This window comes from Catharus ustulatus, chromosome 8 (genome assembly GCF_009819885.2).
Source record: "Catharus ustulatus isolate bCatUst1 chromosome 8, bCatUst1.pri.v2, whole genome shotgun sequence".
Taxonomy (NCBI): Eukaryota; Metazoa; Chordata; class Aves; order Passeriformes; family Turdidae; genus Catharus; species Catharus ustulatus.
The window spans coordinates 35,302,126-35,327,936 of record NC_046228.1 but is presented as its reverse complement, the minus strand read 5'-3'; the positions used below and the strand labels follow the sequence as shown (position 1 = coordinate 35,327,936).

The following is a 25,811-nucleotide window of genomic DNA, read 5'->3' as shown; positions in this document are numbered from 1 at the left end:
TGGAGAACAGATCTTCCCTTCTGTGCAGAACTGTACATGTCTGAAGGGCTTTGTAACATGTCACTTCATGCTCTCTTAACTGAAGACTCCACGTCACCATTTCCAGATTCTGATTTCTCCCAATGCTGCCTCTTCAGGAAATCTCTGATTATTGTGTAGCTGTAATGACACAGCTCAATAGTGGACATTATTCCTCTCCAGCCAAGGCTTCACCTGCACTGGCCAGAGTAAAACAATGCCAAGACATGCCCTGGCACTGAGGTACCTCATGTGCCACATCTCCTTTGTATCAGCGTGCTGCATTGCCCCTCACCTAGTTGTTCCCCCCACCATGGGGGCACAGCTGCCTAGTCCCATGTGGGGCAGAACCAGGCTCCCCATCTTTACAAGTCACCTCTCCCAGCTGCCAAACTAAAGTCTAGCTCTGTTCTACACCATGCCTGCAGCCTCCTCCTGTGATTTTCATCCTCAGCTCCACTAAGGTGTTTCCTTGTGACCCACACATGTAGGAGAGCTTTGTGCAGCATTCATTTGCTGTTTCCTGACCTAAGAGTGAAACCACACAGTTCAGTTGTCACAAAGCTTCCCCCGTGCCCTCACCCACATTTCAGCACATACTAAGTTCACCATCCGCTTCCCATTCCCTACCATGCTCTCTTTCACTGCCAGGTTACCCTGCAGCACCTCAGTCAAACTGCCCACGTGAAAAGGGATGTACAGTACCCATTTTATCGCTGGTTTTTCAATGTAGGTCTACACAGTGGCTAAAATGACAGCCATTGTTACAAACACATCAAACCGCTGCTTTCTGAACACATTGTAAAATGTGTATAAGATGTGTATAAATGTGTATAAAATACACAAAAACAGCCATTCAGATTTCTTCCCCAGAGTTTGTAGCATCTCTGGCTCCCAGGCAGAAAACCGTGATGTTGACCCTGTGTCCCACAGGTGCCACAAGCAGCCTGAAACACCAGGATATTTTGGTGTTGTGGTACATCTCCTGGTGACCTGTCCCAGGTCAGGTATGTCCCACACCTGTGCTCAACACCTCGTGGGGTCCCCTGCACACCCTGTGCTCTGCTTTTCTGTGCAACTCAGGACACACCTCACAGGCCCTTTCAAATCCTCTCTCTCCCATTTTACTATACTTAAGTTTGAGAATTCACACAAGAACATGCAGAAATCAAATAGAAAAGGCTTTGTGATTACAATAAAAGCTAATTTACTTAGCATGCATTTGTCTATAGCTGCTGTGAAAATTGCTTTAACCAGTCCTAGCTGTGGGCTGAGAATGAAATACACTCTTTTGAAAGCTCATCAGAACAAATAGGCATTAATGAAACACTTTGATTTTAAAAGTAAATAAGAAAATTGGAAATTAAAGTTCCCAAAGCAACTAGAAGTTTGTCATATTGTGTGTATTGAAGTGAAAAATTAAAACACACACATGCACAATGGAGAGACTTAGAGAAGTGCCATGGAAGAGTGTAACAGCACAGTACTTGTTCAGGGGCAGGATTAAAGAGATTTCTGTTTAGCTCCCCACCTGGAAAGCTGCTTTTCCAACAGCAGACCCCAAAAGAACTGAGACATGGGTCCAGAAACACAAAGGATTTCCCTGACAATCAGCAAAAGCATAAGAACCTTTCACCTAGACAGATTTGAAATCCCCATTAGTACTGCTATCCTACAAAATGGACTTTTCCAGAGGGAAAGTTCTCCACAACAGGACCAGTTCCTCTATTCATGAATGTCTGATTCTGCTTCAAGTGCTGATCTTGATGAAGACTGGCATCAATTCTGACAGGAGCAGATGTTTTTGTACTATCATCACCACCCACTACCAATGACTTTACAGGCAGGCTGTTCTCCACACCAAGCCTCAGAGTAACTCACCATGCTCCTGAAGAGCTGCAACTTGCAGCTGAGAGTCAAATGCAGCTGTGCGGGGATGCCATGGAATGTTGGCAATGTCACAATGGCCATGGCTTTTAAAAATTCGCTGCCAATAACCGGATGTCCAGAGCCATGTATCACACTGAGGTTTTGTACTTGATACCCCACCATCACATACTGAGCCCCCACGTCACAATTAATTGGGACATCTCTGAGAGGACACCAAATTACATAGTTTTCCAATACTCTGAAATCTTGATTTAGTAAATTCTCTCACCCTGATTTATAGTAAGTGAGTGATGATCCAAAGGCTGGATTTGGGATTATCCAAGGACTAGCAGTATCTTTGTCAATGAGAGTGAATATATATCTGTCAGTCTCTCACTGTTAATTCAGGAGTCAGTTGAAAATGTTATTTGATCAAAGTATCCATAATGCTCTAAAGGCCAATAACAGATCAGATACAATAAGAGGTGAGGCATCAACCTTCAATTCTTACCATGTATTTGAACAAATATATAGTAATGTACCACATTTAAGTAGGCACCACAAAAATGGGAAATATATATGAAACTGGTAAGACACTAGAAATGTTTTACAGTGACTAGTTTAAAGATCCCCATCCTATATGTTTAGCAAGATAATTTGGCAATAAGCAGCCAGTAACATTAGGAATAAATATGTATATAGTTCTCTGGTCTAAACAGTCTTTTTGATCCAAAGTCTACTTGTGTATACTACAGACAACACAAGCAACTGCCTAAGCTTCAGCCAAAAACTAAAAAAAAAAGTGTAGCAGGAAAACTGTTATGCGAAAATCTTTCTGCAAAAAGATTTTCACTTAAAAAAAAGAAAAAAGAAAAAAAATAAGAAAAAAAAGTAAATTAAATGGAATTTCTGTTCTGTGCACATTTATCTGTCAACAAGCTGCCAGTTCCTTAGTTGAGGCTACAAAGGCTGAACTCTACTGGAGTTCCCCCAATTCCCCCTTTGGTGGCAATCAACATTAGATTTGCTGTGAACAAAGTCCTTTGGGATCTCTTTTCAGACATCTGCTAACAAACCTCTTTGCATACCCTATTAACTGGAACATGAGAAAAGTACAGTAATTTCACAATTACAAGCCGCACCGTTTTGACTAAAATTTTGCTCCCACACCAGAAATGCGGCTTACACTCAGGAGCGGCCAATATGTGAATAATTTTCTGACATTTTCAACCCCAGAAGCGCAAACCGAGGTGCCGAGTCAAGCAACCTGCCAGTAAAACCCGCCTTTACCCGATTGTTACACATTGGTTACTCTGTTGCGCCGCGGGTGGAGCTGGCTCCATGCAGGCAGCGCAGGGGGTGGGGAAGGCAGGGGAGCTCCCTCCTTCAGGCAGAGTAGCCTGGGGGAGAGACGGGGGCCCCGTCCTGCTGGCCCCGCGACCGGGGGGGAGGCAGGGGGCTCCCGTCCCCGCCTGCCGCCACCTCTGCCGTGGGTGCCAGTGGGCTCCATCCTCGCCTCCCACACCGCTGCGGGTGCCGGTGGGCTCTGTGCCCGCCTGCCACCGTGGCACAGCGCCGGGCCGGGGCGAGCGAGCCCAGTGGCGGCCAGCCCCGAGCGGCCCCACCGAGCGGCAGCGCCGAGCTGGGCCACCTGGCCCCATCAGCAGCCCCAAGCCCTCACGGCCCGAGTCGAGCCAGTAAACCCTGCCATGCCGTGATTCTGTTACTATTTGGCAACTTTGTTGCACGCGGGTCCTCCCTGCGAACGACAGAGCGGCTTATAATTGGGTGCGGCTTGTGTATGGACAAAGAACGAAATGTTTGCCAACACCCAGAGATGCGGCTTATAGTCAGTGCGGTTTGTAATCGTGAAATTACTGTACTTTGCCCAGAAAAACAGAGATGGTATTTTATAATATAAATGTATCAGAGTGCTTTTATATTTGTCACATCTACATCAACAGTATGGTAATAGTAGCAGGGCATTTTTCTAAGTGGGTCACCATAAATACTTGGAATTATATTACATTTCTAAAACCTGAAAACAAGGATCTCACCCTGCCAGTTGTGCCTCTTGGCACATCTACCCTAGACTTGTAGCAAATACTTCTGCAAATACGGAAGAGCCAAAACTAGAGGTTTTAACTTAACCTACAGACCAATTTCCAGAGCATGGAATAGCCTAGAGTTATGAACAGGACAATGACATGGGCACTGGAGCAACGTCTGCTTAGGGGATGGAGGAGTCACCTGTTTCACTGGAAATACTGACTCTTATCAGCCAGTACCCAGGAGCTCAGTAATGGCTTGCAGGTCAAAAATCCTCCTAAAAATTAGCTACTGACATGAGGTAAGGGGGACAGAACACAGAGCCTCTTCTCTCTTTGTGCCCCTCTTCACTTGGTGTTGCAGTAACCTGCAAGCCAAGCAATCCTTCATGCTCTGGCTTTGAAGTCCCTGAGCGACAGTGTTTTGCAATGGAAAGGTGGAACCACATGCTTGAGTTGAGGTTTTTCCCCCTGAAACAAGAAGAGATTGGCATCATCAAAAGAAATGTAGGAAAAGCAGGTCCCATACAGACTTATGGCACTTTAATATCACAATACATCCAAGAGGTGTTTGGGTGATCCAGATGAAACAGGGTTAACATTGGAGATGTGCTTTATTTTACTGTTGCATATTCTGTCCAAAGTGGTGGTGCAGTGCTGAGCAAGGGAAAAGATGGCTGGCAGGGGCTCTGTGACTTGTTTAATTAAAAGAAGCTATGTCCTGGCCAGGGCTTTATGTTAAACAATTTGCTGTTCAAGCAACCACCGGTTCCGTCAAGTTTAAAGTTGGCTCTGATTGAGGAAAAACATTCAGAGATGAAGCTGAGAAGTATTCATAATTCTCCAACACTGAAGAAAAAATAAAAAATTTGAAAGGACATACAGTTCTATCCATCAAAGCAGAAGATTCCATAACATCAGTGTAAAACACATTTGTTGAATGTATTTCAAATGTTAGAAAATCCACTGAGCAAGCACATTGCTGATTACAGAATAAAATGAAAGCAGGCAAAGACTCTGCCAATCGTCATTCTACCACACGCATATAACAGAGCTCTCAGGAATAAGTGCTGGCTGAGCCATGCACACAGAGAGGGATGCCCAGCCAGCCACCAGCTAAAGGAGACAAGGAAATGGAGAAGCAGCTCTCCTGATGCTGTACAGCACTCAGTGGGTGACAATCCCAGCACAACAGGCACATTAAAAAGGAGCCCTGGCCCAGGAGAACAACACTGGAGAGGTATATCAATACATTATACTATGGCAGAGGTTCCCACAACTCTGACACCAAGCATTGAGGCTCCCAAACACTCCTGCTCTCACTGCATTGGTTTTTTTTCCAATCAGACACCTAGACAAGCTTAGCTTTTTTAATCCTTCTCACAACACGTGCACTTGTGCTGCTTTTCAGTGGAGGTCCTGTCCCAGCAGTATCATCATGCTTCTCATCTTTTGGCTGAGCTGCAATTTCCTTACCTTCCCTAAATTACCCAAACAAGCTGCAGGAGCTGAAGATTGCCTTGCCCTTGCTCTGAGATCTCTGTACAGCTCACACAGGCTTTCCTCCTGGGCTGTGGGCATCAGCAGTGCCCTCAGAGCTGGGGCAGTGCAGCAGGCACAGCAGATGCAGCAGCAGTAACAAGCTGGCTGCTCAGAAGCAGTACAGACCCTGATCTGGAGACTCTGATTGCTGCAGGGAGGCCAAGAGGTGATACTCAAACCTCTCCAGCAGCAGAAAGGAACACAAAGGACCGGTAGATTAAGGCTTGAGCCTAGAATGCTTTCAGGATTTGTATGTGAAAACACCACACACTAATTGAATAAAAACCAGACAATAAAGAATCTCAGAAACTGAAAATCCATTAGGCTATATGTATTGCTCTTAAAGAATAACAGGTAATTTGTTAATGAAGAAGAAATGAACATATCAACATTTCAATGCAGATCATCAGACCAAGCAAATGCATTACCTTCTCTGAACAAGCCGGTAAACAGCTTTTACTCTCCTCATTTTTGGTCTTTAAAGCTTTTCTTTTTAAACACAAACACCAAAAAAAAACCAAAAAAAACCCCAAACAAACAGAAAAAAAACCTAAGTGTGTTATTTATTCAAAGCACATAACTACTTTTCAGAAAATGAATTTATTAGAGTGTTTTGAAAGCTCTACTGCAATTTTTACATTTACTCAAGAAAGTGAATGATGACATGTACTGAAAAAGCTGGCTATCTAGGATGCTAAGTGGTTTATTAAGTGGTTTATCTTACACATACAACCCAAGCTTAAAATTAATTATTCCTCCTTTCCTTGCTGCACTCTTCTCAAGTCACCACCTTACCTCTGGAGCAGTTCATATGGTAATTCTTTTCATCCCTTTTCTCAGTAACATCAAGACAAGGTTTACCCCTGAATACAGTGTTCTTCATAATTGTGCTTTCTTTTAAACCATAAGTGATTATTTCTATATGAGTCAACTTCAAAGGATCCCTGTTATGAGATTTGAAATACAATCTGCACTGCAGAAACCGAGAAAGTACAGTAATTTCACGACTATAAGGCACACCCTCCTTTTGACTAAAATTTTGGCCCGAACCCAGAAGTGTGTCTTATAGTCCGGTGCGCCTTATATAATGTACAAAGTTTGGAAATTTGCCAACCCGAAGTGTGAGCTGTGAGCCACAGGGGGAGCCGGCAGGGCCGCGGTTGCTGGGTGGAGGCAGGCCCAGGGACCCGCAGCTGCTGGGTGCAGGGGGGCCCGGGGGCCCGCAGTGCCACCCCTGCCGGGTACAGGCGGGGCCTCGGCCAGTAACCGCACGGGGGGAGCCGGCGGTGGATCCTCGCTACAAAACAAAAGTGCACCTTATAGTCCGGTGCACCTTATATATCGGCAAAAGTTCGGAAATTTGCCGACACCCAGAAGTGCACCTTATATTCTGGTGCGCCTTATAGTCGTGAAATTACTGTAAAGCCAGGCCTGGCTGAGCAAAGGCAATGGCTGCTGGCAGACATGGCACACAGAGCTCATGTGACCATGGATGTGAGGCACAGCCCCATACCAGTGTGCAGTGCAGAACTGGCTCAGAGCCCTGGCAGAGCTCTGCAGGCCAGGACAGTGACCTCCTTGCACAGGGTTCTCAGAGTGACCTCTTTGCACAGTGCTCTCAGAGTGAATTCCTTGCAGTGTTCTCAGTGACCTCCTTGCAGACAGCACTCTGCAGAGTGCTGTCAGAGTGAACTCCTTGCTCAGTGTTCTCAGTGAATTCCTTGCACAGTGTTCTCAGTGAATTCCTTGCACACAGCACTCTGCACAGTTCTCTCAGATATCCAGAGTCAGCCTGGTGCAGGGCATTGTACTGCCAGGAACACTCTCCTCAGTTGTGATCTGTCTGACACACCTGTCTGAAGGGTAAAAACAGTGGCAGAAGAAATGCAAGGTGGGAGCTCAGCTGGCGTGAAAACTACAAAGGACTGCCTTGTGCTGACCGTGAAGCAAGAGCATTTTCTGGGGCAATCACTGCAGCATTAATCAATCTATTTGCCAATTTGCTTTATAACAGCTTCCTTCTCAAGCCAGCCTTCTCTTACTACAGAAATTCATAGAAGTTGAAATAAGTGCTTCAACAATCAGTAATTTGGCTGTCTTTCCTAAATCATGATACTCAAATAATTATTTTATCACCTTTCTCTTCCAACACCCTGCCAAATACCACATTTCCACCAAGTCCTCAAATAATCTTAGGCAAAAGCAATCTTTTCTGGGCAGCACTTGGCCTTCCCCAGACCCATTTCCTATCAATGCCAGATGCAGAGTGCAGACACAATCAAAAACGTTGTGGAAGGCAAATTCCAAGTGAGGCCCATCCTGTGTGGTCGGGACACCAAGCCCCTGCAGAGACACAGTCTTCTCATGAACTCCTGGGGTACCAAAGGCAGCTGCCTGACTCAGGAGCAGTGCCACAGGTTCACTGTGGGAGAAGTCAGCAGCACTGAAATCTTCATAAACTTCCCTTTTATAAACCCTTGTGCTTGTAAAATCAGATAGGAGTTACAGAACATAATGTTGATGAGGTTGGAGAATTTTTTTTCTGTACAACTGTAAAATCCACTGCTAGAAAATAAATCTGACCCATTTCCAGTGAACTTCACCAGCTTTGGGGTAAAAAGTCTTTCACAGGGAATTTTCCTATATAAATTTGAGACTGGCAGATTTCTGCACCAGCCACCTGCATCTTTGGGTAGCTCAGCTGAATAGTTCTCTGTTCATCTATTTTTAATGGGCAAAGCACATTACCAAAAGGAACAAAATGATAAATAGTAAACTATTATTTTAAAAGACAGAAAACATCTCTGTCACATAAAATTCTATTCAGTATCTCTCTTATTCTAAAATCCCCCTGAAGAACTTCTGCCCAAACATTTAAAAAATAGGTTTGTAAATTAGATGTGACCTCTGTTTGACATCTGATTGTGAAATTTGGTGAGATTTTTCAGCCCACCTGCTGTGCATATTAAACCACACAAAACCAGATTTTGAAAAAGCTGTACTAGAAATTAATTTTACTTCAGTCATTCTCACACAAATTTTGTGGTCAAAGTTTTACACAAAGATGCTTTATGGCTATCAGGCATTCAAACAGAGTTGATGATTGCAGTCTCACTCTGCTCACAGCCACTCCTGCCTTGAAACTCCTGACACTCTGCAGGTGCCACCAGAAACCCTGGGCCTATGGGACAAGTCAGAGTCTGCACCTGATTTTTGGTTGCTATATTGCAGAAATGCCTCAGGAAATTGGAAGGTAAAACAAGGGGCCCACACCACATCCTGGTGCATGACACACACCAGACACTGATCTGCCCAAGCAGCCAGATGATAACAAACAACTGACATAGGGATTATCTGCATTCTGTCCTGACAACTTAATTAAGTCATTTAATTACTAACAGCCATCAAGTATTGCACTGGCACTGTTGCTAACCCATCTGTTGTTGCTAGATTACCTTTTTAGTCTGTGTTTAACGTCTGAGAACAGATGTGATGGCACTTTGTGACCACCATCCTGCTAATGGCAAGGTCGGGCCTAAGCAAAGGAAGCAATCCTTGAAATTATTCTCAGGGTACTCAGAATTGGTCAAAACCGCATGGATGGATTTTTTTCAAGAGCAAATTGCAATTAACGAAATTAATTTAGAAAAGAAAAATATATACACAATATCTCACTAAAAAGTCTGGAACATTTGGATTAGACTACAATGTTCTCATTACTATTTTGATACACTATTGCCATATTACAGATTTAATCAACATTTCAAAAATCAATTTTGATAATACATATTGTTGAAGGTCTAATTACTAACACAGTGTGTGTTTCAAAAACCAGTTAGAACAAAATATTCTAATTCAAAATGAAAATACGTCAAAAATTTCAAAAGTACTTAATTGTTTTTTTCATTATAATTTGCGCCAACATCTCTCAGATTCTTGAATTTCCATCTAAGTGGAAGTTCATGTTTTATCATCAGGATCTGCCTAGTGCTGGTGAAAGTGGAGCATGAGACCTCAGAGTCTGAATCTCTCCTCATTTTGCAAAGCAGCACTATTTCATTATCTTTAACATGCACAGACCCATTAACACGGGGGGCTCACACATGATCTGATCCTTCGCCAACACAGAGGGAAATTCTTTATCACAAGCACAGATTTTCCCATCTTGCACCTGCAGGCAGGAAACACCAACCCAGGCCATGCAGGAGGAACATCCAGTGCTCCTGCACCTCCTTTCTCCTTGCACACAGCTGGGCCTGGCTCTTGAGCCCTCCAGGTTTGTCCTGTTTTCCACAGAATTCCCTCACTTGTTCAAAGAGCAGATAAACCCTCTGAACAGAAACACATCCTGTCTTGTAAATTCTGGGGAAGTTTCTCTACAGAATGACATAAACCCAATGTATTTACTACACTGTCTGTACTACTGTAATTCCTTTCAGAAGTATTCAGACTCCATTCTTCTTCTCCAGAGCAGAGGTGCAGGAAGCATTGACAGTGCTGTTCCCCACCCATTTTGGGTACCCCAAAGTCCTGTAGGCTCTTGCTAGACACAGGGGGTTTAATAATGTTTAACATCTCAGGCTGCATGAAGAGAGCCATCCTCTGCCTACTCACAGTACCAGAAATACCCAAGCAGCTTCTTTTATCTCACAGCAATTTTTATTTTATTTTGACCTGAAGGAAACATGCTGACCCAAAGTAGCCATGTAGCAATGGGTTTGGATTGCTCCCTGCACAGCTGAAGTGAGAAAATAAATATATTTGTATGGGTTCTAGCAAAGATCAAAGGGACTGCATGTAGCTGGATGGCTCTAAAGAAATATCCCAGCCAGTGTGCCTTTCCTTCACTGCTCAGGATTTCTTGAAATTATTTCATTACTAAATTGCCCAAGTAATGCTTTCCTACCCTGAAACATTTGTACTCCTAAATTGAAGAGTTGTTTTGTTTTGGACAATTCAATACATAAACAGCCAGCCTGAGTGCACACAAATGTCACAGCAGCAGTGCACTAATATGCATGATAGAAATATTTTAATAGTAATACGTCTTAGAAATAAAAAAGTCTAACATATACTTGGGAAGTTTTCCCCTCAAGAATTACACACTGATAAAATATAATAGGAAGGCCACTCGAAGAGGGAAGAACGTTTTAAAAAGAACTTTTTTTCATTAGCATAAATATCAAACAATGTATGTAGAGGATGTAATGGTTAAGGAAAAGAAACAATCTATTATTACTACTGTCACATCAGAAAATAATTGTTTATCAGTCAGGTATATTCAGTAGTCTTATTAAGAACCTTTACTAAGAACCGAATGATCAATATACCCCATGCTCCCCATCCTTGAAATTTATAAATTATATTAAGCCCTGCTCTTGCTTTTCGAGCTGTATCTGGTATTAGTCTTCTGTTGTAGCATCATTCAATTTTTAACCAACATCTTGCTTTAATTTACTTAAATAATTACACAGAGCCATTCAGTAATGTAATCAGAAATACTTCACTCAGAAGAGTTTTATGAAATTATCCTATTCTGCAGAAATAAATAAATAATATATAAAAATATCATTCTACAGAAATAGACAAAACGAACCCTGCTCATTCCATGGTAAAGTCCAAGAACCAAGTCTGATAAAGCAGTATTTCATTTAAACATTAAATGCAAATTTCACTTTTCTTTTAGATATATTCTTCTCTATTAATTTTAAAAATTTTCAGTTAGAAATTTTTGGTTTAAATTCTTCTGTGTTTTGAGTTGTTTCTCCTAATACCCCTTAGGAAGTCTCTTCCCTCTGTGTGAACATATCATTTCTCCTACCACTAACAAAGAATGAGGGCTTGATTCCAGGAGAACCTCTGCCAAAACTGCAGTAGCATTTTGGTATCATTCAAAGGAGTTTTTTAAGAGATATGAAAATGCTCTTGTTCCAACAATTGGAAAATATCAATGTGCTAGTTATTCAACCAAAGTGCAATGGTAGCAATATGGAAAATTGATCTTTTGCCTATTTTAATTATTCTTTGAAGAGATTATCATCCACTCCTCTTTGAGCAACAGAAACCCATGTCACAGAACAAAGGAAGGAAGGATAAAAAAGTGCTAAGAAAACCTGGAATTCTGTGCAGTATGTGTTACATTTTCAATGAGAACAGCTGCATTACACAGTGCAAAATAGATTTCAAATGGAAAACACTCCTGCAGTAAACAAACCATTTTAGTTTTAGCAAATTATTAAATCCCAAGGGAATCTGTCTGTATCCTTCAGATTTACATGAAAAACTCAGCATGTGGAGCACATCTGGATTTGATTCAGGTACTTCAAGGGACCTTGAGAGCATAAAAATCAGCCAGTGGATTAAAGCAGTCTCAGCATAGGCTTTCCATCTCTGTGGAGGACAAGTAGACCTGGTTTAGTCACTGGAATAATATTACATTAATTTTACAATTACAAGCCACACTTCCGGGGTGTCAGCAATGTTTCATTTTTCCTCCATAAATAAGCTGCACTGGATTGTAAACTGCACTTTCGTTCACAGCGAGGATCCATGTGCAACTTTCACAAAGTTGCCCAATAGTAACAGAATCGCGGGATCACGGGGTTTACTGGCTCGGGCCTGCTCGGGGTGGCCGCCAGGGAGCAGCCCCAGCCCCACTGGCTGCTGCCACCGGGAGGCAGGGGAGCGGCATGTCCAGTCGGTGCCGCTGGGAAGAGGGAGAGGGGCGTCCCTGGCCAGTGACGCCAGGAGGAGGGAGAGGGGTGTGCCCAGCCGGTGCTGCTGCCGCGTCCCCCGGGGCTGGGCAGTGCTGCCGCTGCACCGTCGCTGCCCCGCCACCGCCTGAGGCTGGGCAGGCTCCACCTTGGCTCGGGGCTGCTGCTGGCTCAGACTTCCAGGTTGGGAAATTTCCAAAATTTGTTCATATATAAGCCGCTCCTAAACGTAAGCCGCACTTCCGGTTTGGGAGCAAAATTTTAGTCAAAATGGTGCAGCTTATAATTGCGAAATTACTGTACTCACATTTTAGGCTGATGCAGGTTGTGAATGTTGGATTTTTCAATAATTTGAGTACAGTAATTTCACGACCATAAGGCGCACCGGACTATAAGGCGCATCCCCCGGGAGTCGGCAAAATGCGCAACTTTGTAGATCATATAAGGCGCACCGGACTATAGGGCGCACTTTTTTTTTTGCAGCGAGGCTCCACCCCCAGCTCCCCTGCGTGGTTGCTGGCTGAGGCCCCACCTCAGCCTGGCAGCCATGGGCCCCTGGGCCCACCTGTACCTGGCAGGGGCAGTGCCTTGGGCCCCCAGGCCCACCTGTACCCAGCGGGGCCGGGGCATGCCCGACGTTGCTCCGTGCCGCCTCCCCGGGGCCGGGTTGTGCCCGCCGCCCCTCCGTGCCGCCTCCACGGGGTTGGGCTATGCCTGCCAGGGCACCACCCCACCTCCACCTGGCAGCCATGGCCCTGCCGGCTACCTCCGCAGCTCGCAGCTCTCACTCCCGGGTAGGCAAATTTCCGAACTTTGTACATCATATAAGGCGCACTGGACTATAAGGCGCACTTCCGGGGTCAGGGGAAAATTTTAGTCAAAAGCGTGCGCCTTATAGTCGTGAAATTACTGTACACTGTGCACAACGCGACACCACTCTACAGAAACAAATTGTTTGAAATGGGAAGAGGAGTTTCTACTGCAACACTCCTGGGACAGAAATCAAACCCCCATGATTACATCCTCATTGCTCATGAGCAGTTTCCTGTGCCCTAAGAGGCACTTTGATGGTGTCTTTTACATGATCTGCACACACCAGACAGCTCAAGGTGTGCTTGGCTCAGCACAGGACCATGAAATGCAGCAGGACACAGAGAAAGGGAGCTAAGGGATGGGGGGAATGGTATTATTTGTGCATTTAAACCCTTCTCACACACTTCCTAAGATCCCATGGGTATGTCCCGGATGCTGTATCACTGACCACTGAATGCCTGAAATGCCCTGGCAGGCAGCTGGGAGTGCTGCAATGGCAGCAGAACAATGTGACTGCAGCCCCTGGCTGAAGAACGTCCTGCCTGACACACCAAGCTAATAAAATTAACCATAGCTGCATCTGCAGGAGGGGCTTTGCCAGCACACCTCTGCTGAGCCAGTGCTGTGCCTTCAGCTACCACAACACTGTGGACAGCATTCTGTCAGCTGCAGATGTGACAGGAAGATCTGTCCTCCAGAAAAATCAGAAGAAAAATATCAAAAATACTTTTTTGGTTTGTTTTTGTGGTGTTTTTTTTTTAATCTCAAGATACTAGTAATACAGAATTCAAATTAAATATATAGCTTGTCTTCAACTCAGTTTCTACACACTTAATTTTGGGAAAATCAAGCTAGCAGAGTAAACAAGGCCTCTGCCTTGCTCTCAGACACAAGTCGCTCTTCCCTCCAGATCTATAAATCTTGTGGCCCTGGCTTATGATATCCTAGAGAAATCCAATTTATCCAAACATTCAGGTGTCATCAGCTCATTGCATGAGGCAAGCCAGGGTTCATGCAGCACTTGGCAGGAGCAGCCTTTGGACAGCCCTGAGCCACAACCACAGTCCCTGCAGCAGTAGAACTGTTTCAGTACCCAGGGCTGACAACTAACACTCAAAATTCAGAACCACACAGTGTGGTTTCACTGTTTGTCTCAGCACCACCAGACTCCCCTGTATCTGAAAGCCTATTTTGGGACATAGCACTTAAGGGAAGAGAGTATTAGGGCATCTCAGTGAAAAGCAGCCAAAGAGACATGGACTGCAAAGAACAACAAAGGTGGATGAGATAACAGACTAATGGCAGCCAACATGAAACTGGAAAATGGAGAGCTTACACAAATCATTAATATGGCCAGTAATAAGAAGGATTCTTCCTTCCCAAGACAGAAATAGAGGGAAAACTCTAAAACAAAGCAAGTGAGAAAGGTTAAGATCTGGAAGGTAAGAGAGAGAAAGGGCACAGTGTTAAAAGGAAGATGTCAACATCATCAGTTTATCAGGTTCCTTGATAAATTTGCACTAAATTTAGAACTTAGCCTTCATAGTGCGATACATAAACTGTCCACACACTGAAAAGTGAAGAACCAGCTACAGATTGTATCAGTAAAAACACCTTCCTTTTCTAAGGGTAAACTCATGATCTGTGGAGTTTGAGTTGTGGTTCTGAACACTCAGAGTAGGTAATACTTCAGCTTCTGGTTCGTTCAGTGTTGTTTATTCTGCTGCTGCTTTATTTCTCTGTAAACAAGCCTGATGAAAAGTAATGAGATTGCCTGCTACAGTACTTAGGGGATATGAAAATTGCCTGTTACATTAAAATAATTAGAGAAGAAAATAAGATCATATTAATTGCACTCTACAGAAGTCTACCCAAGGCATGTGAACCCATCCTCTGAGGAATACAAATAATTCTACTTAGAGCCTACCAATGGCCCAAAAAGTTCAACTATCAACCAATTGAACAATTAATAAAAATCTGTGAAGATAACTGCAGTTGATGTTGGAAATGACTGGATATTGCACCTGGCAGTCTTCAGAGGATTTTGCTCATTATTGCTGATTACCCTGCACAGACCTTGCTCTCCAAAACACCAAGTGTGCCCCTGGGTTTGTGGAATGCTGCATGACCAGGCCCCAGGCTCTTTAACTGAACAAGGCACCCTGATGCTCAACTAAGCCTGGCTTGGACAAGTTTAGAAGAAATTTAATTCACTGTTTGTTCTACTTTGTGATACAAGAGGTTTTGACTTAAGGGAGACAGACCTCCCCTAACCATGAAACAAATCTATCATGTAAATCCAATTCATTTCACTGGTTTTCTTGGCATTCTAGAACTTTCAGGGGAGAAGGGAGGGGGGTGCACTGACCCACATGACTTAGCAAGTGTGCAAGTACAATATACACACATTACCTACAATTATAGCTTAAACACACATTCTCTGAGACATCTCTACAAATTCACTCTTCAAAGGTGCCTTTTTTTAATGTGCTTTCATTCATACAATTCCCTCATATTTTAAGATAATCTGTTGATTGCTAAACAGAGAATTATAACTAAGAGACAGTATGATGCTCAGGTTCTCCAAGCTCCAACAAACCTAAACAAAAGATAGCTCCTTTTTTCTGCATGCAACAAAAGCTTGCTAGGCAATACTTTCATTTGAGTCCATCATTTATCCAGCATCTAAAGTAAAAGCTGTTATCTGTGCTGATTCACTTTTAGTCCCACAGAGTTCAGCACTGTTGTTTTTAAATGGTACCTTGGTAATTATGCCTTCTGAGCCTATCTAATAAACACCAAGTTTTGCATACAAATGAAAAACAAATGAGAAGCCTAAAAAGGTTAGTGCTCAGTTAGATACCGATCTAATTAAATAACATTTTAGAGCTACTTTCAGATAATGTACACCTCTATTAAATATTATGAAGCATATTTCAAGAAATTGGATGGATTAATTTTTATTTAGTCACAGACTCTCATACCTACTTCCTTAATTCACTTTACTACATTAGAACTTGAAGGACTGCTATTAAAAAGAAACAAAAATCCAAAACTGCAGACTGTTCAAATTAAAAACAAAACAAAACAAAACCAGACCAACCAATTTAAAAAAAAAAAACACAAAACCAAAGGAATCCACACAGGAAAAAAATAAGAAAAAAATTTTTAAAAGGAAAGGAGATATTTAGTTAGTCAGGCAGAACAGTATTTATAACTTGCTCATTTTTCTAACATTATTAGCAAGCAGAAGTGTCTGACTGGAAAAATGCAACACGTACTCCTTCCAGAGTCAAGCACGCAATTAGAGCTAATCAAGACACAAGTTGTTCTCGCCTTACAAATGTCACATTCTTTGCAGGAAGGAAAGATCTTCAGTAAATATCAGCCTGTTCAAATTTTACAAAATTTACAACATGCAAGACAAAATGTCCAGCAACTAGGAAAACACGGCTCATTATGTCTTAGCCTGAACCACAGTGAACTGAATCAGTGAAATACAAAACCCTCTCCCTTCTGATTTCTCCTCTACCTTATCACCTTCTTAAAATTAAGAAGAAAGGGCTTAGCAGCTGTTAGCACCTGTTCACTCTGGAATTTCAAAACCTGGTAAAGGTGACTGTCAAAATTAGTATGTGCACATTGTTTAATTTTTTTTTCAATCCCTTCTACTTTAAGATATCAAATCTACATTGACATAACAAATCAAAAAAAAGTCCGTTTTTCCCATGGAACCTATCAGTGGTTGAATGCTCACTGGCAGGAAATATTACTATTACAGATGGACTACAATTCTAATCATGCACTTGGTAAAGATATTTTTTAGTATCAACATAAGCCTAGTGCATTCAGCCACTGAAACAACTGAAGTCCAGATACAGCAGCTACTTCAGGAAGGGATTATTTTGTTTATACTGCCATGGAGACAATGGGTCCTCCCCTTGAGAGTGACTCAAAGATGGTTTAAAAGATTTTAAAGTATTTCAGGCTCCTCACCTGCCCTTTGCTTCCTCACTCTGGTCCTTCTCTACCAGGAATGTGCCTTTTAGTCTGACACAGCAGTGAAGGTTGGGCACAAAACACCTGCGTGGATTCAGCTGCATTGTTTCTCACAATGTGGGAGCCTAAGTTAAGCACAGAAGAACATGTTAGAATAGAAAAACTGCCAAAGCCAAGCAGGACACAAGAAACATTCCACAACTCTGTAGCAGAAAAACAAGAGTTCCTCACTGATTCCTACATCTGGACAGGTGTGCCCTTTGAAAAGAAAACACAATTCCCCTTCACCAAGAGGGCATTAACATTTGTGTGAAGAACAATTTTGCTGTTCAGTGAAAGCTATTCTTGCTGCTTACACTTCTAGTAGGTTTTTAATTACAGCCTGAACTGAGTAGAAAATGAGTTTGAGAGAAGCAGGAAAAAGCCTGGAAAAAATCCTTCCCTTTGCACTGAACTCCTCAGTGCCACTGCTAAGGAAAATTGGCTGAGCTGATACCTGTCCTTGGGATCTCTCATGAAATTCTCACCAGCTGATCAACAATGCACTGCCCCTTACCAGGCCTTCAGAATTTGGACTTGGAAAGGTGGAAATGTGTAAACACCAAAGAGCACCTAAGAATTGAGAAGTCTGGAAGAAAATTGAGTTCTTTTAGAATGACTAGAGACTGCTGCAGCATCTTTTTTCAGCACCTTCAAGGGACAACAATCCAACCCCAGGCACTCACTGCCTTACAGTGTGGCCTCCTCATGGTGTAAGCAAATTACCACAAAAAGTAACTTCTGGTAACTTTACCCTCACAGCTGAATTTCTTCTTGGTAGGGAGTCAGAAGGATGTACACTCTAAATCCATGACCAGGACAAATTGGCTGTAAGAGATTTAGCTGCTCCTTTAACAGAAGTTAAGTATCTCCCTTGTTTCACAGCACAACAGTTTTAAGTACAGTAATTTCACGACTATAAGGCGTACCGGACTATAAGGTGCACTTTTTTTTTTGCAGCGAGGATCCGCGCGCAACAAAGTAACAAATTAGTAACGGAATCGTGTGATCACGGGGTTTACTGGCAGGTGCTCACTTTGCAAACCTTTTTCACAGACCGGTGTAGCCTTTAAACGCAGCCCCAGGCGCCCTCCCCGTGCGCGGGCCCTGGCACTCCCGCCTGCCCCCAGCGCCAGCTGGTGCGGCTCTCAGGGCGGGCATGGTTCGGCTCGCAGCTCGCACTTCTGGGCTGGCAAATCTCCGAACTTTGTCCATATATAAGGCACACCGGACTATAAGGCGCACTTCCGGGTTTCGATCAAAATTTTAGTCAAAAGGGTGCGTCTTATAGTTGCATGAGTGCTTGAAGAAGTAGACAATGAAACAAAAGGGACAAGATGATAATCAGATAGGTATTTTCTGTTCATAACTGGCTAACAGGCAGCTCTAGGGCATTCTAGAGAGAAATTAAGGGACTTGTTACATGCAACACCTGCCTAAATCACAGGGAGAACTTAAATGCAAGGTATAGAGGCAGGAGATGTAAATGCAAGTACAAAACATTATACCCCTGTCCTAAGACCCCCTAAAAAAAAAATAAAGTCACAGAGACAAACTGATGGAAGGTGAAGTATCAGGTTTGTTTTGAGGTCCATTTGAAATAACAAAAATCTTCCCATGGCCACAAACAAAGCATTTCATTTTGATTTGTGTCCATAGCAGCTGTAGAGTCCCCTGGTATGTATTACAAGGGTTTGCTCCTTTTGTTAATTGAAGGCAACAGCAAAACTTGTAGATGAAATAGATTAAATTCTGACATATTGACCATATGCTGATATACCACATTCCCATGCCTATTCTGTGTATGACATGGTCATTACACTGGAATTCTGTACATTTTCAGAATGACACATCACAGCTCCATCACTTCCAGTGCTTCCATCCTTTATTCTCCTGTTTCAGTGTGGTTTACTTATTTTCATCCCTCCTCTTCATGATCATTTGCTTTTCAGCTCTATTTCTGTGATCTGCATGGAAAATATTCCATTGCCCTATCATAACTTCCCATCATAACATTCTCAAGCCATTCCAGATCTATAGCTGTCCTCTTATCCTTTTATTTTCCAAGTTTTCATTCTCAGGATTCTGTGGCTTAGTCTTGAAATCATCCCAAAAGGTTTGAACACTCCAAGTCCCTGAAATTTAACAAAATACCAAAATCCTTAGGCTGAAAATATTGCCTCTAATTCTAAATACAATACATTCAGAAAAAAATGCAATTTTATGTCTTATGAAAGCTCAGCCAAGGTCAAGCAATCAGATAAGAACACAGGCACAACAGCAGAAGTTTAATAAATGCTGTAAGGCCTCTGCAAGAACCTTTCCCATCTTTGCTGACTGCCAAGATATTCATCTGGAGCTCTGAGTTGCCCTCCCCAGACACTTCCCAGTTGTTTAGAAGTCAATACACTTCTGCAGGTTGGAGAAAATAACCATTTCCTGCAGATCCCTGGAATTGCTACAGAGATACCAGACCCAAATTAAAAAAGCTTTCTTTTTTGTCTGTGGTAACTTCTCAACTGCCAGTGATGATCAAAAGAGAAACAAAACAGAAGAAAAACAAACAAACAAAAAATTCCAAATACTGGCATACATTCTTTTCAGGACTGAATAGAATTTAGTTTTTTAAATTCTGGTTTGCCAGACACTTTTTTAAGTACAAACTTCTAGCTGCACCTTCTATGTAAAGTAAATCTAGAGCTTTACACTTCTTGACTGAAAAGACAGAGTGTTGCTGAAACTTCCCCCTAAGTGCACAGAAATTTAATACTATGCAGTGAAATTCAGCTTGCAGAACAGATGCTTCCTTGAATAGAAAGTGCAATTTTAAGGCTTCTGAAGTGTAAATCTAAGATAAGCTGGGGTGTTCTGATGCTCATCTGAACCTGAACTCCAAACATTAAGAAGCTCCCATATCACTGGTAATTAAACACTGCACTGGGTTTTACTCTACTGCTGTCAGAGATGAGAACTAACCATTACAATTGCTGTGGTATTATTAGATTATTCATTAATTTCAAAGAAAAGGAGGTTCTTCATAACTAGAAACTTTGAGACACATCCAACAAGGAATGAAAACAGGAAGGAAAGCTGCAAAGGATGAGACAAACAGGATGTTCCCTGTTTAGTTCCAATGCCAGGAGGGCTGAGGTCTCCTTCCCCAAGCACTTCAACAGTAGGAGCCCTCTCACCTGTATTTCCAAGCAGACCAAAGGTGTCACACCCCCTGACAAATTCAAGCCACTCACTTGGAAAAGCATTTACATTTCATTTGCAATATTCCTGGTCAGAATGATTATAGCTGAGGTTAATTACACTCTAAAGATAATTTACAGTAATTTCACGACCATAAGGCGCACCGGACTATAAGGCGCACCCGCCGGGAGTTGGCAAAATTCGCAACTTTGTAGATCAGATAAGGCGCACCGGACTATAGGGCGCACTTTTTTTTTGCAGCGAGGCTCCGCCCCCAGCTCCCTCCGCGCGGTTGCTGGCCGAGGCCCCGCCTCAACCCGGCAGTCATTGGCCCCCGGGCCCGCCTGTACGTGGCAGGGGCGGTGCCGCGGGGCCCCAGGCCCGCCTGCATGCGGTGGGGCCGGGGCATGGCCGCCACCCCTCCGCGCTGCCTCTCCGGGGCCGGGCTATGGCCGCCGCCCCTCCATGCTGCCTGCACGGGGCCGGTGGGTGCCTGTGGAGGGGCGGCTCCGCCTCCACGGGGCCGGTGGGTGCCTGTGGAGGGGCGACTCCGCCTCCACGGGGCCGGTGGGTGCCTGTGGAGGGGCGGCTCTGCCTCCACGAGGCCCGGGCGTGCCTCTGTAGGGGCCGTGCCGCCTCCACGGGGCCAGGGGGTGCCTGTGGAGGGGCGGCTCCGCCTCCACGGGGCCAGGGGGTGCCTGTGGAGGGGTGGCTCCACCTCCACGGGGCTGGGGCGTGCCTGTGGAGGGGCGGCTCTGCCTGCACGGGGCCGGGGGGTGCCTCTGGACGCGCGGCTTCGCCTGCACGGGGCCTGGGCGTGCCTCTGGAGGGACGGCTCCGCCTGCACGGGGCCGGGGCGTGCCTCTGGAGGGACGGCTCCGCCTGCACGGGGCCGGGGCGTGCCTCTGTAGGGGCGGCTCCGCCTGCACGGGGCCGGGGCGTGCCTGTGTAGGGGCGGCTCCGCCTGCACGGGGCCGGGGCGTGCCTGTGGAGGGGCGTCTCTGCCTGCACGGGGCCAGGGCGTGCCTCTGGAGGGGCGGCTCCGCCTCCACGGGGCCGGGGGGTGCCTCTGGACGGGCCGTCCCGCTTGCACGGGGCCGGGGGGTGCCTCTAGAGGGGCCGTCCCGCTTGCATGGGGCCGGGGTGTGCCTCTGGAGGGACGGCTCCGCCTCCACGGGGCCGGGGGTTGCCTCTGGACGGGCGGCTTCGCCTGCATGGGGCCAGGGGGTGCTTCTAGAGGGGCCGTCCCGCCTGCACGGGGCCGGGGCGTGCCTCTGGACGGGCGGCTCCGCCTGCACGGGGCCGGGGGGTGCCTCTGGACGCGCAGTCCCGCTTGCACGGGGCCCGGGCGTGCCTCTGGAGGGACGGCTCCGCCTGCACGGGGCCCGGGGGGTGCCTCTGGACGGGCCGTCCTGCTTGCACGGGCCGGGGTGTGCCTCTGGAGGGACGGCTCCGCCTGCACGGGGCCGGGGCGTGCCTCTGGAGGGACGGCTCCGCCTGCACGGGGCCGGGGCGTGCCTGTGTAGGGGCGGCTCCACCTGCACGGGGCCGGGGTGTGCCTCTGGAGGGACGGCTCCGCCTCCACGGGGCCGGGGGGTGCCTCTAGAGGGGCCGTCCCGCTTGCACGGGGCCCGGGCGTGCCTCTGGAGGGGCGGCTCCGCCTGCACAGGGCCGGGGCGTGCCCGCCGCTGCTCCGCCCCACCTCCACCTGGCAGCCATGGCCCTGCCGGCTCCCCCCTTGGCTCGCAGCTCGCACTTCCGGGTAGGCAATTTTTTTGAACTTTGTCCATCAGATAAGGCGCACCGGACTATAAGGCGCACTTCCGGGTTCCAGGGAAAATTTTAGTCAAAAGGGTGCGCCTTATAGTCGTGAAATTACTGTAACTTGAAGCACATCCTAATCTTCTCAAACTCATAGGTAGAAGATGCAAGGTGTTGGAGGCCAGGGTTACACCAGCCTGGTGTTTTAGCAGAGCAAGGTATGGGTGGAGAGGAGGGGGCAAAGGGATGCAGAGAGCACACAGTGGTCTCTCAAGGTGCAATTCAGAGCAGAAGCCTTGGGTTGTGTCATTTGCTGAGTGCTGCTGTCCCTTTGCTGTGCCCTAGATCCCGCTGTCCATGAACGTGTCAACGTTCCTGGCCTACGAGCAGCCCACGCTGAGCTACTGCGGGGTGCACCACGAGCTGCTGGCCCACAAGCCCTACGAGTCCGGCCAGGAGGAGACAGTGACAGCCCTGGAGCCCGAGTTGGACCTGAGCACAATCACCACGGCAGCACGGAGCCAGCAGCTGCCCTAGGGGCTGCTGCCTCAGGGGGTTCCTGCAGCACAGGCTGCAGCCAGATCCCGGGGAGCGCTTGGGACACCGGTGAGGACACTGCTGGGGAGTCTGGGATCCCTGTGCAAATTAAAAGCGAATCACAAAGATTAATTGTTTCCAGTCTACAATTTGTAATTAGTTCAGTTGTGCAGTATTTTTTTGACTTCAGAGTATGACCCTTGAAGTGAATCTTTTTCAAAACTCATCCTACCTACCTGTATAAACTGTACAGATGTAATGTATTTTTCATATTGTAAAGTTTCAATTACCGAGAACAACTGGTATGTACAGTACCATAATTTAATTACATCTTACTTTACAAGCTTCAGTTTCTAAAGCTTCAAATTAACAAAAGTTATTTCTCGTGTTATTAAGTTACTCTGTTTTGTAGGGATCATTTTGTTACTGCTTTTGTGCCCACACAACTTTAATCTAAAATTCTGTCCTTTGCAGAATATGCACCATTTTTACTGTGTTTAATGTGTAGAATTTTATCTACTGGTTCCAGAGGGAGGGTTTAACTAATCAAACTTCTAAGAAATTATTGAAGTATATAGCCAAGTTTTCCTAGAAATGAAAAATTTAAAAAAAAATATTTAATTCTCCTCAAATTTACTTGTTGCCTTGAAATACAGCCTGATTTTTAAAAACAAAGCTTGGTTATGCAACTGTTAGTCAAGGCTGATGATATTTTATCAAGTCTCACTGTTCTGCAAGGCAATACAGGGCAGGAGACTTCAACAGGCAGCTACAATATCTGCTGTGAGAGTCTGCCAAATCAGGCATTTTTATTCCTGCTTGAAGACAAAGGGGTCCAAAAACAAGTCCTTATACAGCTCCTAGAATGCAAAATGTTACTCAAAAGAAACATCCCCTTGCTAAAATATTGAGTAATTTGGAACAAATGGTAAAAGTTTACAATCCTTTAACATTATGATAAAGCAAACAACGGAAAAGAACCAAGCCTTTAAAGAAAAGAGAAATTAATGTAGTATTAAGTCTTTAACAATTACTACATTGCTTATTTGTCTCTCATTTAATATCTGGATTGAAGCATTCCTATATCCCATTCTTTGGTCTTAAATCTTCGAGATTTCTCAATACTGTATGAGAGTAACTTTTTATACCACTACACACTACCCTGTAATCATAATAGATTACAGAAATTAGGAAGACATTATATCACGTTGACTCTGTGAAAAACAAAATGGGAACACGAGCCTTCCAAAATATAGGAAAAAACAAGTTTCATATGGTGAAGCAACTTTTTTATAATAAAGAGAAATTATATAACCACAAATCTATTTTTCTGGATCTTTATCCCACCATATTTTTATGTAGTTTCAAAGTAAAAAACTGAATTTTAAAATTACAGGGCAACTGTACAAAACAAGGTGAATAGAATGAAAATTAACTTCAAAAATTGGTAATCAATCTGCATTCAGTACCTGTTAAGTGGAAACAAAGTGCCAACAGAGAGTACTTGTACTGCTTATTTATTAGCATTTAGATTTTGTAACACATTTTGCATAAATTATTTCCTCTTCAAAACATTGTCTTTTTAAGACACCTCTTAAACCTGCACACTTCAGTTATGTATTTCTTCACTACACTGGTTCTTGAATTTGTGGTCACCTTCCACAGTGCTGGAATTTTCCTTTGAACACATAGTTTGAAAATACATTTTGCTAATTGTTCACTGCCATCAAACATGCAAAAATCACTCTGGAGCCCAGTGGCTCCAGAGAAAATCCTGTGAATCACTCCACAGCTGGTTTTCAGCTTTAATGTTTTGGCATTCTGGCTATTGGAGCAGGCCTGAGGTGGAAGGAGCAAATGCCACCCTCCCAAAATGTCATTTCAGTTGTTCCTACTCTGTCCTTCTTATTCTGTACTCCCACCCACTGCCCTCAAGTATTTGTGGTATATGAACAAGGTCCTGGCACTACCAGAGCTACTCAAAATGCCCAGGTGTTCCAAGGTCCCTTGTGGTTCCTGTTCCTGGAGAACTGCACACCATGAGCAGTCCCAGTGCTGGACACCAGTGACTTCAGACTGGGGAACATGAGAAGTACTTTCTTATGCTGACACACAACAGGTTTTTTATGTATCTGCTTCAAGAGGCACAACTGGGGAGATACACACACACCAACATTTCCCCTTTTCTCCTCTTCAGTCATGAATCTCCCAGCTCCAGACCCACAGCATGAACAGCAGAAGCAGTGACAGAATTAGTCCCTGACAGATTCCTCATGCTCTCACAATCACTTCCCAGGCTCCCTGTAACCCCAGCAAGCCACTCCAGTGCTCTACAGGATGGATCCAACATCCCAGGGCCCAGAGCAGCAGGGGTGTGTGTTCACCCCAATCCCAGTCTGTTAAAACATGCCTTTCTGTAAATATTCACTGGATACCCATTTTTTTGGACTACATCAGCCTGAAACTTGTAATTCTCAGTAAGATGGATGTCTTCAGGAAGGCTAGATGGCAGGTAGGTACCTCCTCTAAAAGATCCTCATCATGAAAAACCCTAGGCTGGACTAACCCAGAAAAAGACTCACTCCTGAATTCCGACCTTACCCTCTAACAGATTGTTGCCAGCTGTGTTCTGACTGTGGCTGCACAGGAACAGTAAATGCTTTGCTTCCATGGATAAAACAAAACAAAACAAAACAGTATCCCTAACCCAGCCCCAGCCCTCTAGCTCAGTTAGCAAGAAGAAAGGAGTCTGTGGTTCAAATATTTATTAAGGAGTCACGCACCAGGAGCAGAAGCCGCCAAAGGCATCCACCTCTGTCTCAGTTAAGTGACACCCCCAGACCCTGGCAGGTCCTTTCACCAAGAAAAGGCTGGGGGAAGTCATTATGCTTGCAAAATACAGACTGAGAGACAATATAACCTAGAGCAATGAAAAACTCCAGACAATTATAAAAATAAATCTAGCTCCAAGCAACAATTCCCACCATCATCCATCAGTGGATCATGCTTGTACAGCAATGCACACAGCTGAAACACCCATTAGCAAAGCAAGCCCAAGCATCTGACTGCAGGTCCTGTCTCCAGAAAGATTAATGACTAATTGACAAATTCCTGCATGTATCTCAAGACAGTAAATTTAAAAAATAGCAAACACCATCCATACAAGGAAGTTAATGAATGCTTCAATTAAAAAGTTATGAAAATTTGCAGTACAAACTATTCTCAAGGGATCTGAGAGCTACCACTAACATAAAAACCCCCCAAAAATACACAGTTT

At 44.7% G+C, this 25,811-nt stretch overlaps 2 protein-coding genes across 5 annotated transcripts in view; one reads left to right on the top strand and one right to left on the bottom strand.

Moving 5' to 3' along the window:
• The window catches only part of LRRTM3 (leucine rich repeat transmembrane neuronal 3), an 81,032-nt gene extending 57,177 nt beyond the window's left edge, over positions 1–23,855 (top strand). For 2 of the 3 annotated variants that reach the window (XM_033066157.1, XM_033066156.2), the window contains one exon: positions 22,343–23,855. In XM_033066157.1, the coding sequence (XP_032922048.1) occupies positions 22,343–22,534 (192 nt within the window). In that variant the 3' untranslated portion in view covers positions 22,535–23,855. The remainder of the gene's footprint in view (positions 1–22,342) is intronic. The other variant, XM_033066158.1, reaches the window with a different exon arrangement.
• The window catches only part of CTNNA3 (catenin alpha 3), a 413,367-nt gene that overhangs the window by 289,938 nt on the left and 97,618 nt on the right, over positions 1–25,811 (bottom strand). The window lies entirely within an intron of this gene.